Source organism: Narcine bancroftii, chromosome 7 (genome assembly GCF_036971445.1).
Source record: "Narcine bancroftii isolate sNarBan1 chromosome 7, sNarBan1.hap1, whole genome shotgun sequence".
In the NCBI taxonomy this organism is placed as follows: Eukaryota; Metazoa; Chordata; class Chondrichthyes; order Torpediniformes; family Narcinidae; genus Narcine; species Narcine bancroftii.
In genome coordinates this window covers 71,808,522-71,822,079 of record NC_091475.1, presented here as the reverse complement: position 1 = coordinate 71,822,079, position 13,558 = coordinate 71,808,522, and the positions used below count along the sequence as shown (strand labels likewise).

The window sequence follows — 13,558 nt, the reverse complement described above, 5'->3', positions numbered from 1 at the left end:
TAAATAAGAGTAAATGGAAGTAGGCTTTTTCCTCTGAGGTTAGTTGAGGTACAAGTCGGAGGATATGGATGAAGGGTGAAAAGGAAGGTTAAGGGGAATTTCCTCACAGAGAGTGGGAGAAGCTGCCAGCTGAATTGGTGAATGCAGGCTCAATTTTAACATTTTTTAAAAATTTGACAGGTACATGGATGGGAGAAGTATTGAGGGATATGGTCTCGGTGCAGATCTGTCAGATGAGACAGAATAATAGTTCAACACTGACTAGAAGGGCCAAAGGACCTGTTTTCTATGATTTCATGTTCTATGATTCTAACTTTAGTGAACAATTCAAAACTATCATGTGCTCAAATATCAACAATCATCAGCCTGTTGAGCAAGAAATTTGATTTCCTTTGGGCATCTCTGGAGCTAGTCTCACTACTTACAATGTCTTACCCCAAGGCTGATTAAGGAAATGGTTATGTATAGTGCACTCACTCAACTTTATTGAAAGCTTAAAAGGACTGTTTGAAAAGCTTATAATGATACATCTGATGACCAGATTGATGGAGAAGCTCAGCTAAACATAATGAACAAAACCTTTCTTACACACAGACAACATTAATTCTGTCAAGTGAGTAGTTCTATGTACAGTTCAATGCTGTTCTTATTCTTGCTTGCATCATTTGCCTTTGAACATAAACGTTTTATGTGCATAAATATCATTATTGATGGCACTGACTGTGGAACAAACATCTGCCTTTCAACAAAGAATGCATTTAAGAACGTGGAAATTCGGGAGAATTCAAAGAATTCTCAAATCTATAAAAAAATTAAACATTTTACTCTACTTTTTTCCTCCCTCAATATCCCGGTCTCTCTCATAACTCAAGTTGAAATGGCGGCTTGGTAAACTAGATTTAAACTTAAAGGCCTATTTCAGGCTTTAAAACTCAAAGTAATTTAACTGCATAATTCCGATCACACGGTTTATTCAAAATGCAGTAACTGTTCGAGGACAGTCATGTCACCCAGCAATTTATTGGCAAGGACTTAAGAACCTTTTCGCAAGCTGATTTTATTCTGGCATGTGTGACAGCATTAACTTCAAAAACCACTTCCTCCAATTCTCATGATAGACTCATTAAAATTGGGTTTATTTTGCAGAATAGAACTGCAAACTGTCAGATTATTTCCATGATGTCAGAAGAGAAAACAGTTTCCAAAATGTGTATTTGTGGCAGAGTTCATCTCTCCCACTTCAATCAATCTCCTCCAGATTCTCAAACAAAAACCTTTTACAGAAATTGAAACTGTGGTCACAAAGCACAAAAACAGGCCTTCACAGTATCCCAACCATCAAGCACCCATTTTACACTCAACTAAATTAATCCCATTTTATTTCCATCACTCCTGGTTTGCAAATTCAATGCTTCCAAATTTAATGGTAGGATTAGAGGAGGAATTAAACATTAAATATCACTTTATGCATATTTACTGCTTTCTAGTTGAAATCTTGATATTTCTATACCAACATATTAATTTTGTTTGATAGATTGTCAGTTCTCAGGTTTCAAATTAAATTTACACAAGAGTGAAATTACAAAAAGTTATAAAAACTTATTGAAAGAATTTCTGGGAAATTTGAGTGCCCATGAACCAAAAGGATCTGACTGCAAAAGTGCAACATAATTTTATTCTTGCCCTAACTACAATTGTAAATATTTACTGTATTTTTCTATCCTTTTCTATTTACTATTTCTTTTTCTGCCTCAGGTCAATTTGCACAAATTTAATTTGTACTATTATTGTTGGCTGTAGCAAGCAAGCAAAAATTTTTGATAAATCAATGTATTGTATATGAGAATAAAATCATTCCAATCATTCTCAGAATCAGAACTTATTGTCATATGTCTCAAAATTCATTGTTTTGTGGCAGCATTAAAAAAAATAAATTTGTGCAAAAATAAGAGAAAGTGAGATAGTGACTGTGGTTCATTGTCCATTCAGAAATGTGATGGCAGAGTGGGAGTAGCTGTCATTGCATCGCTGGGTGTTCATCTTCAGGCTCCTGTCACTCCATCCCAATGGTAGTAGTGTAAAGTGGGCATGGCCTGGATGGTGGGGGGGGGTGGGGGGGGCCTCTTCGAGAATAGAGGCTGCTTTCTGGAGATATCGTCTCTTAATGGAGTGAAGACTTTTGCTCATGACATTATTGGTGGAGTTCACAACACTGTTGTCCTGTGCAGTGGCACCTCCATACCAGACAGTGATACAACCAGACAGAATGCTCTCCACTGTCACCTGTAGAAACTTCAACTGTCTTTGGTGACATACTGAATCTCCTCAAACTCCTCATCAAGAATAGCCGTGAGTGAGCCCTCTTCATGATTGCATTGAAAGTCAACCCCAGAACAGATCTTCAGAGATGTTGTCACTTGGTTCTAAACCCTTTTCACTTGCTGACCCCCTAAATGAGGACTGGTTCACATCTTCCTGATTTCCCCCTCCTAAAATCCACATCAACTCCTTGGTTTTCCTAATGGTAAGTGCAAGGTTATTGTTCTTACATGTATCATCCTCCTGTATGCTTCCTCATTGATTCTGTTGACAACCGGCAAATTTATAGATGCATTTGAATTTGTGCCTGAGTACATAATCATGTGTATCGAGCGAGTTGAGCAGTGAGCTAAGCACACATCCTTGAGGTACGCCTGTGGTGATCATCAGTAGGGAGGAAACCACTGATTGGTTTTTCAATGAGGAAGCCAAGGATCCAATTGCAGAGGCCCAGGGTTTGGAGCTTGTTGATCAGCACTGAGAGAATAATGGTGTTGAAGGCTGAGCTGTAGTCGATGAAGAGCAGTGATATGCATGTTGTTGTTTTTTAAATACTTCAGAGCTGAGTGGAGAGCCAGTGATATTGCATCTGCTGTGGGGCGATTGTGACAATAGGTGAATTACAGTGGGTCCAAATCTTTACTTGGGCAGAGCTAATTAGTTCATTCTGGTCATGACCACCTCTAAAACCATTTCATCACAGTAGATGTGAATGCTACTGGGTAACAGCCACTAGGTGCTTTCAAATTGCAGCACCCAGGTAGCCCCTCCTGGGATCCAGGTGCAATTACTGGGTCGTGGATGCAGGATGCACAGCCAGACCTACCCTCACCATCCCCCGTTCCACCCCCCTCCCCCCCGGAAGATGCCATTGCCGTGAACGGTGGGGGGTTGGAAGAGTGGTGGCTTCCATGACATGCCGCTGTGATTTGCAATGATGACCATCCTCCTTACCCATAATCCCCCATGCCACTGAAACCATTCTGGTGGCAGCAGAGCGGTTATAGTGGCTAGGGGGATTATGGGTAAGGAAGACTGCAAATCCCCTCCGCATTGAGCAGTCACTGCGAGCCAGAGCGGCACATCACAGCCACCTCCCTCCTGATCGCGCAGCAGCCATTTCCCCGCCCATTCACGGTAGCGCCACATCGTGGCATCTCACCCCACCCCGTTCGCAGCAGCAGCATTTCAGCCAGGAGTTTCCCTGTGACACGCGCATGCAAGCATCGACATCACTAGAGGAGCCGGGTCAGCCATTTCCCCTGCCAGAGCAGAATATCCAGTAAGTTTTACTAGGTCCTCTGACCACCTCCAAGGTAGATCTGGGACCTAGTTGGACCCTTGCAAATTGCCCAGTTCTCCCCATTTTACATGGCAAATTGAAAGGGCCATTGAGCCAGCTCACTCTGCTCTCCATGGGCACCAGGATGATTGATACCCTTTTGAAGCAGGTGGAAACCTCTGACTGCAGCAATTTCCACAGATTCTGCCATTAAGAAATAGACTGGAAACAATGTAAACGATGTTGCTAGAATGTGGGAGAAAGCCAGAAAAAAACCCACACAGCTGCCTGAAGAATATACATTGACACTATGGAAGGTAGGAGTGAACCTGGGTCACTGGGGTCATGAGGTAGCAGTTTGACTAGATGAAATGCACAAATATGCTGGAGAAACTCAGCAGGTTATGCACTGAACCAAATGATACTCAAACACCAAAGTGCAAATGTATACTTAGCCATCTCACAAACTCGAGCATGGTGCTATTTTTAAATTGTGCATGGAAATGTTGCAAAGTATCTTCACATGTTATACTGTTAAATTAAGAACAAAGATATTATTTCCATTTCAATGCAAATAGCTTTAGAATCATCCCTGTCCAAAAAAAAAACTCCTTTCCAGGTCGACATCTCCCAATCTACATCCCCATGAGCAGAAAAAGGTTGTTCACTCAGTCAAAAACATTGGGATGTTGGGGGTGGTTTTGCATGAGTTGAGGTACCCAGACAGACCATTCATATCCTCAAACCTGCACAGTCAGGGAAATCATTGTAGCCAAATGATATTTATCTGTTTCACTTTTAAAAAAAGCTTTTATACCCTTGACAAACAAAATAATTTCAATCTTAATTTCCAAAAGTCATGGGAAAGATAATTTCAATAAAAATGCTTCATGAAGAGCCTGGACAAAGCAACTTTATAATCCCCATGGTCGTGTAAAGGTTGAAAACTTGATGCAAGGTCAACAAACTGAAATGTTAATTCTTTACTACTCTTCACCATCGCTCCCTGAACAGCTGAGAAGTTTTCAGCATTCTGTTTCCATTTCTTCACTGATGTTATCACATACTTTCTGACACCTACACATTCAAAAACTCACTGAAATCTCATTAATGATGCAAATAACTCAAGATTAAACAGAGGAATGCAAATCACAATATTAATGGAAATTACCAAATAAAAATATGATGAATGAAAACCGGTTAAAACTCTAAATTTAATATCCTTGAAGGAGAAGACCATTAAGCAGTTCAAGGATACAGTGTTTAAAGCAATATAAATGTGGCCATGAAAGTATAGGTTTTGCATCAGGTTTTTAAAATATAAATGCAGTGCCATTTGTATGTACATATAAAGGGTGACGAATATATTTAAAATATAAATGCAGTGCCATTTGTATGTACATATAAAGGGTGACGAATATGGATGATCAGTCAGTCAATCAAATGGCAAAATAAGCTCAAAGAGCTGACAGCCACTCCAAATTTTTGATGATTCAGATTGAATTAAAACACTCAATGTTCCAATCCAAATTTGTGATTTGCATCAGTTTTCCAGAACTAATGGAATTTTATTGAGGGGGCGTGTCTTCAATCTGCATCTCCAAATCTGATGCACACAAATTAGAAATTCGACAGGTAAAACCTGAAAGTCACTGGATAAACATTTGTGCAAGAAATAATTTTTTTGCACCATTCTATGCGAAGAAAGAAAGACTTTCTGTCTCAATTGCTATAATAAGACCTTGCGTGTGTTGTAAATTGGACAGGCAAAATTTGCTATGACACCAATATGCTCGCTTGCTATTTTTGTTGCATTATACAAAGTGACTCATCCATCAGCAAAATCCTCACTCCTCTGTGAACAATCCCTTGATTTGATCTTTCCACCACTCCGAGCTGAACTCTTCCTTTTCACCTCTGTACCCTCAAGGTCATGCTGTCTGGGAATTCACCTGCATCTGTTCACCCCATCATTGAATCTACAGTGATGTTTCATTCACATTTATAGTCACTCCTTCATTAGAACTCCTTCAAAACATAAGCCCTCCAAGCTGCGTATTTCCCCAAAATTCACACCTCCCTGAGTTTGCTTCAGCTGCCAAGGGCCGAAGCTCTCAAATTTTTACAAACCTTCCTTTCCTCCTTTAAACGGTTCTTTAAAGTGACGATTTTCTGGTTTTGATATTTTCAAAGAAAACAGAAATGAGAAAAGCCCTTTTCTCCTCATCAGCACCAACTTGTAACTTCAAAGGGTGGGAGTTGTCACACTTGTTTCCAGGATCAAGTTAATCAGCAATCACTATATGATGTTATTCCTGACTGATTTTTTAAAAACGTTATTTGAGAGTATTTTCAGCTTTACTGACATTTAACGTCAAAAAAAAGTTTGTATGCAGTTAAGTAGAGTACAGGAGTTTCTCAATGTAATAATAACTCAGGTGATGCAAAACTGAGAGAAATGAAGTACAATTGTGTATCAAACGGAACTAAGAATGAAACAAAATTAGCAGGGAAAGGTGGAATTTTTAAAAATTAATACGTCGATAGATATTTACCATCTAGTTCGACAATACAGAAGTGCTGCGTATATTTGTGAAATTTGGGTTTGCTCATTTCAATAAGAAGAACTTTGTACAACGTAACCATCAAACCTTGTTGCAAAGTCAAATGTGACTTTTCATTAAAATGTTTATTCAGTTTGATTCTTGTATTAAGCAATGCACAATACGATGACACAAGTAAATTTGAATACTGTTACTAAAGCTTCTAAACTTGTTCGATATTTTTCTTTCCTTCTTAACATGCACGTTAAAATTTGGAAAGGTAACACTCGATTTGTCCTGAGGGTCCAGATTCTTTTGCCGCCAGCTTCAGGAAAGTAAAACGTTTTTCAAACTGTCAAAATATGCACTACTCCTGGTCTCCAAATGCATCTCGGAGACTTCCAGATCTACACCCACATCTTGCTGTACAAATTGTAATAAAGTGAAACATGAAAGACTGCAGCATCTGTGATGTAATAAGAGACAAAAATGCTGGAGGAACTCACCAGGTCTCGCAGCATCCAGAGGAGGTAAAGAATCAAAACCAATGATACCTTGACAACGGGCTCAGGCCCGAAAAATTGGTCTTATATCTTTACCTTCACTGCCTGTTGTGAGACCTGCTGAGTTCCTCCAGCAATTTTGTGTTCCGAGGACAAACTGTTATGCTGTTTGGAGAAAATGTAGAAGCTCCTGGTTTGGCAGAGATCGCGCTATACACTATTTTTCAGATCCAACGTTCTGCTTTCTTTTGGAATAGCCAGAAAAGTATATTTTTATAAATTTCAATTTTGAAGAATTTTAAAATTCAAGTTTTACTGACTGTCATTTACCTTTGCTACATTAAGGCACTGTTTGACCTGCTGAGTTTCTCCAGCGTTTGTGTGTATTTTCACTTAACCACAGTGTCAGCAGAATCCTGTGATTTACCCCCAACGTTTCAATTAATGTGTTCCATTGGAGAAACTGGAAAGTTTAGTAGCTGGTTGGTTCAGGTGTTGAACCCAACATCAGCACAAAGGGAAACCTGCTTTATACATGCATTTTATTTCATCATCATCAGATTAACTTCTTCCATGACCTTTTCCATGTCTTTTAAGTGGAATGGATCCATTCTTTGTAGAACGGCTTCCATCAATAAATTATAAAATAGAGTATCCTCTTGAAGAAGGGGAGCAGAACGTCCCAAAGACCTGATTTTCAAGAAGAACTTTCAAGAAAGATGTTTCTATTTATCCTGTGAAGGGGATAAGCAGCAAGTAAATGCAAACCAACCATCTCAATTCAAAAATCACTTCCACTGTTAAGAACTAGATTCAATCTCCAGTTTATGATGAATCAGAAAATCTCAGCTGCAGCAAGTATGACATTACAACAATGGACCCAAGTCCTGAGCAAAGAAGGTAACAAGAATTCTAGGCAAGATGACACCATCTACAGCAGGATTAATAATCAATTGTGAACCTGATATCTAATCGAAAAGCTTTCTTCTAAAAGACAAGCCCAGTGTCATATTTTAAAAATAACTTTTATTTAGAATAGGTTTCCAATTATCCGAAACACTTGGGACTGGATCTATCTCAGTTCAGCAGATTTTTTGATATTCAGGAATGTTCTCCAATGCAAGAATACTTGTATGGATTGTCGCCAATCCCCATCACCAATCCTGCCTGGGAGCCCGAGGTCTGACCTCACCTGTAAGTGGTAGGAGATTGCACAGTAAATGTCCGCCAGCAGAATTTCAGTGCTGTCACTAAAAGGGGGATTTGACAGAGGGAGTGTGCGTGGCCTGGCCCGGCTGGCCAAGCAGACGGGGAGAGAGCATAGTATTCCATTCAAATTCTGAGAATATCATAGTGCAATTTATCACAAAAGTTGTAGTAGCTCATGGCAAAAAAAAAACAATTTATAACTAAATAATCCTTCAATGTGTAAGCTGTGGACAAATGTTTCCTTTGAAACAGTGATTCCCTGTAGCCCTACTTGAGCACAGTGGCTTTATGTTCTTCAAACTTCTTTTTTCAAATTGTGACGTTATGTCTCACCCAAGAAAACTTTTGGACATTCAGAATTTCAGTTAATCGTAAATGTACTATCCCAAAATTTCAATGATAGGCATTCATCTCCACTGAGAGAGTCTTCAACTTTTATGGGGTTTATAACACCATACTCCTCCTCTATCACTCTGCTCCATCATTCAAGATCATGGCTCATCTTCTTCTTCAGCTCCATTTTACAGCACTGACCCTACATCACTTGAAGCACTTCACATCGAGAAATGCATCACTCTTGGTTTTAAATGAACTCAACCATGAGCCTTCACAACACTGACGTGGAAAACTCCCACGATTCAATGTCTGCTGAGAGAACACATTTCTGCTCACCTCTGTCCTACTTGATATCCTTCTCTTATCTCGATTAGGCCACTCAACTAATCAGTATTGGCAATGATTAGGAAGCCAAGAGTTCACCAAGCCAGCATCTTAGTTGAACCTTAAGTTCAATCAGATAAGCATTCTTCTCTCATTGTTGAATCTTAATTGGGAGCTGAAGTTCAGAGCCAAATTATTAACAGTGAAAATGCCACCTTTGACAAAGTGTTGAGCAATCTGTATTTTCAGTTTAAAAAGTAACTGTGATCAAGTGAATGTGATTAAATGATCAACTGGATCTTTAGATATGCTGAAACATTAAAATAGTTTACTAGTCAATTTTCAACATTTCTAATTACCTCGGAAAACAAAACAGAAAAAAATTGTAAATGTGCAAATATAAACACGAAACACAATTCAGACAGGAAGGCTGAAAGTGTCAGCAGAACACAACCAGCATATCTCATGACAACTTGTCTACACATCCAAACCAACCATTTATCTTATTTACTGACTGGATGCGAGCAACAGCATTGATTGCCCATCTGGGGTACAATGACATTTCAGATGACCGTCAACAACCTGTAACTTAACTTCTGTTCTATCATTCCACTCAGCTGATCTGAAAACCTCATCACCAGCAACATAGACCAGTCAACACTTAAACTGATCTTCATTGGAGGATTCAATGTTGAATTTATTGGCTTCTTAAAATTGTCCCCAAAATTCAAGTGCTACAAAGTTAGATGCATCTTGCATTACGTGCCAGTCACGTCTGCCTGAACTACCAGACAGAGGCTCCAAACCTAAAATGAAAACTGTAAGGCCGCAACCCTTCCCTAAACACAAGAACATCATGTTCTTGCATTCTTGTGCATGCTTCGCTACAAAAGCTGGATTATTCACTTTTTGTCATTATGTGGAAAGTTCCCAGACCTCTGCATCTTTGCCTTTCTTTCATTACTGCAAAATCTTCACATTCACCTTCCCAACAAGTTTTTTTTCCCCTTCAGTTTCAGAATCTCCCTCAAACTTATGGATATGATGGGGACTATTTATTTCAAGGTAATTTACAAGCATCCCAGATGGAATCCAACCCACAGTTGAATATGCAACTTGCATCATACACGGGACTGTGCAGCTGCTGAGATTACAGGAATGCTGGAGGAAAAACCATGGACACTCTTTGAAAGGACTCAATTGTACTGGTTGGGGTGCCAGGCTAGCGGCGTCTCTTTGTGTGTCTTTAGGGCAAACAAAAGTTAGGTTTTGTGCAATTGTGCACAAGATAAAGGATCCTCAATTTAAGCAAAATAAAAACAAGTTATGGGGCACACAGGGTACAAATGATTGGAGGAATATATTACATCAGAAGCTGAATCATTATTCATGGAAACAGTTCAATTTATGCCAACTAAGATCAACAAATTTTTAGCTGAAGTGAAACGTGAAAATCTGAAGACGAGAAACACGGAAATCCTAGAGGAACTTAGTAGCTCTCACAGCATCCATATCAGAGTAGATACCAAACAATGCACCATGTAAAATCTTTACAAACAACATAAAAAATAGCACATTTTCAAATCATGCTTCAATGCCTATTGCTCCAATAAATTGCTTCAAGAGATTTCTCCTGTCACCTCTTTCTCCTAAAACAACCTTGCTTTCTAAATCCTACCTTTATCGAAGAATACTGATATGATTTTAAAAATCTCTGCCAATGGAGGATGCCAGATCTCAACAGCACCTGTCATCTGATTTTGAATCAACTCCAGCTGCCTCACTCCAGAAATACATGGAGAGGCTGAACACCCCAACGTCCTTCTCCACCTCCTCACAAACTGAATTTGAGCACAAATGCCCTGCTCCAAAAGGAAGGTCATTGCCTTCGAGATGGGCTCTCTCCATTCAGCAGCAGAAATAGGGACAAGGGGCAGGGGAAAATGCCAGGGTAAAGCAAACTGTGTGTGGGGAAAGGTTCGGGAGGGTCGGAGGCAAGCGGGGGAGGGTCGGAGGCGGTCGGGGGCAGGCGGGGGAGGGTCGGAGGCGGTCGGGGGCAGGCGGGGGAGGGTCGGGGGCAGGCGGGGGAGGGTCGGGGGCAGGCGGGGGAGGGTCGGGGGCAGGCGGGGGAGGGTCGGGGGCAGGCGGGGAAGGGTCCCCGACTGAGCGCCCGTGTGAGGGGGTGGAGGCGGACTTACCGCCTGGTAACGGCTGCAGGCCTGCTGATGCTCCATCATCCTCGCTGCCTCAGCGAAATCCAGAGCCGGCGCTCACTCAGCTGCTCTGCCCTCGGCGTTAATTCCCCAGTCACTGCCCAGGGATAAACAAGCCCCCACAGTTCCGGGACGGGGACGGGTCGGAACAAGGAACAAGGCGCAGGCCCGGTCTCTGTGACGTCACGGCTCAGAACCTCCCACCATCGCTCAGCCTGACGTCGGCCAATCAGCGGCGACATGGGGTTCGGAGACATCTGTGCCCGTCTGTCCCTTGGGGGGATGGGAAGGGGTGGCGATGGGGAGGGTATGGGTAGGGAACAGGGAGGGATGGAGAGGGGTTGCGTAGGGGAGGGTTTGGTTAAGGGATGGGGTAGAGGTTAGGTAGGGGAGAGTTTGGGTAGGGGTTGTGGAGGAGTTGGATAGGAGAGGGGTGGGGATGAGGATGGTGAGGGGATGAGGAAGAGGGGTATGAGAGGGTTGGGGAGCGAATGGGGTGAGAATTTGTGGAGGGGGTTGGAGATGGTGGGATTGAATGGATGTGGAAGGGTAGGTATGGGGAGGGTGGGATTTCCAGAGGGTGGGAGTGGGGAGGACTGTTTTGGAGCTGCTGGGATATGGTTTAAGAGGTGGGTAGGGTGTCTGAAGGTAGTACGAGGAGAGTGGTTGGGATAGGGAGAGGGTGGGATGTGTTGAGAGAGTGGGAGGAACACGCGAAGAGGGTGGGATATGCGGGGAGTGTGGGATGTGTTGAGAGGGTGGAGTCTGTAGAAGGTGAGATGTGTAGAGGGTGGGATGCACGGTGAGGATGAGTGGGGTGAGAAGAGGAGTGAAGGGTTAGAATTTGGATGGGTGAGGTGGAATAGGGGAGGGAAATGATGTGTGGAGAGTGGGAATGTGTGGGGGAGAAGGATACAATGGGGAAAGTAGTAGGGATATGGACAGGATTTGTGGGGAGGAGAGATAGGATGTGAGGAGATCTGAGGGATGTGGAGACCATGTGGGTTGGGTTGGGGTGGGAAGAGGAGAGTTAGGATGTGTGGAGATGGGATTAATGTCAAAAGTGTTTTCAGGAGAAAATTTTGTGTGTGCATTGAAGTGAAGTCAGAGTGGGATGGTGAGATTGAATCAATGGGATGTTGAAATGTGGTATGTGGAACAGGGTGGTCGTGCACATGGAAAAGGGTGGAAAGGTAGGATGGGGCTCATAGGATGGTGAGAAACAGTATGTGGAACAAAATGGATGATGGGACATGGTGTATCTTGAACATGGGTGTGATAATGTGGATTGTGATTTTAAAAAACAATCTGCAGGAGGAACAGTAGATTCTGAATGAATTCTTCAATGAAGGTGAAATAACAAGATGATTTTGGGAGGACAGATGGTCCCACGAGAAATTTCCTCACTGAGCAATTTATTGCAGCAGTTGATATTGCAATATGATTTTGAAATTAATGTGCTGAACGATTATTTATGTTGTAATCATGCAACACTACAGCACAGAAACAGGCTCTCTGGCCCATCTAGTCTGTGCCAAACCATTCCTCTGCCTAATCCCAATGACTTGCACCAAGATCATTGCCTTCCATTTACCTATCTAAATTTTTCTTTGATTTCAAAATGGAGCCCGCATTCACCACTTCAGCTGGCAGCTCTCTGTGTGAAGAAGTTCCCCCTACTGTTCCCCTTAAGCATTTTCTCTTTCACTCTTCACCCACATCCTCTAGTTTTTGTCTCGCCTCATCTCAGTAGAAAAAGCCTGCTAGTTGGTCATAATTTGATACATCGTTTGGTTTCTGATCTGTGAAAAAAAATCTGTTTGGCTTTGTCCAAGTTCAAAGTCACCAAAAATTGAAGATCTGTACAGTTCATAAATTTAAGATTTATTGTCAGAGGACATTTTATCTGGCACTCCAAACACTAGCAACCTCCAAAGACTTGTTTTGGTAGGTGGCATCTGCTCATCAAATATGCTTTTTACATTGCCGCTGTATAACAGGAATTTCTCGGAAGATTCCGATGACGCTAGTTGTGTAAAAAGTTCCAGGTGGGAATTAGAAACTAATTCCAGTCTGGAATTTTTCCTGTGGCAACCCAAAATATTTTTGTGGCTAGCCTGCAGTCTGAACTGAACAGCAGGCTGTCAGCAACAATATGCTAATGAATGTGCCAGACCGCCTCGCTTCTTGCCCCTGCTGTTCATCCCCGCCAACCGTCCATTGCCCCGCCCCCATCCATCACCCACCCCTCTACCCCCATCTAACTCTCGACATGGCAATGGGAGTGCAGTGCTGCTGAGCCTGGAGTTCACCGAAGCATTGCACCAGCCCATGGCAATGGCTCAATGCAGGACCGATGCCCATCTTTTTTACCCATAACACCCCACCCCACTCCCCAAGCACTTGGAACCACTCTGCCAGCACCAGAGCAGTTCCAGCTGTGTGGGGAATTAAGGGTCAGGAAGGCAGCCATTGATCCCGCAATGAGCCAGCCACTGCCTGCTTCGCTCCCACTGGGTGCTGGGTCCGGGAGTAACCTTTCCACCAAAGGCAAGAAAGGGCGCCCACAGGGATGACGGGGTCAGGAGACAACAGGGATATTAGTGATATTATGGTCTTTATTTATCCAAATTCAGTTAACATCCCCGTGCCCCCTATTTTGTGCGATTTTGAAACATCATGTTTGCTTAAAGGGACCACCATTTTAAAATGATTTTAAAATCTGGAAGATTCCAAAGAATGGCAGGTGTCTGGTTCTGACAATCCTGGATAAAAAGCTGTGGATGTCATACAAACCTGAGATTCTCCTTTTGCGGGCAAGGTAGAATT

General features: G+C 42.2%; 1 protein-coding gene across 1 annotated transcript in view; it reads right to left on the bottom strand.

Annotated features, from left to right (window-relative positions):
• Window positions 1-10,923, bottom strand: part of ndfip2 (Nedd4 family interacting protein 2) — an 80,278-nt gene extending 69,355 nt beyond the window's left edge. The window contains exon 1 of the mRNA XM_069890327.1: window positions 10,715-10,923. Within this exon, the coding sequence (XP_069746428.1) occupies window positions 10,715-10,753 (39 nt within the window). The 5' untranslated portion in view covers window positions 10,754-10,923. The remainder of the gene's footprint in view (window positions 1-10,714) is intronic.
• Window positions 10,924-13,558: the final 2,635 nt, after the last annotated feature.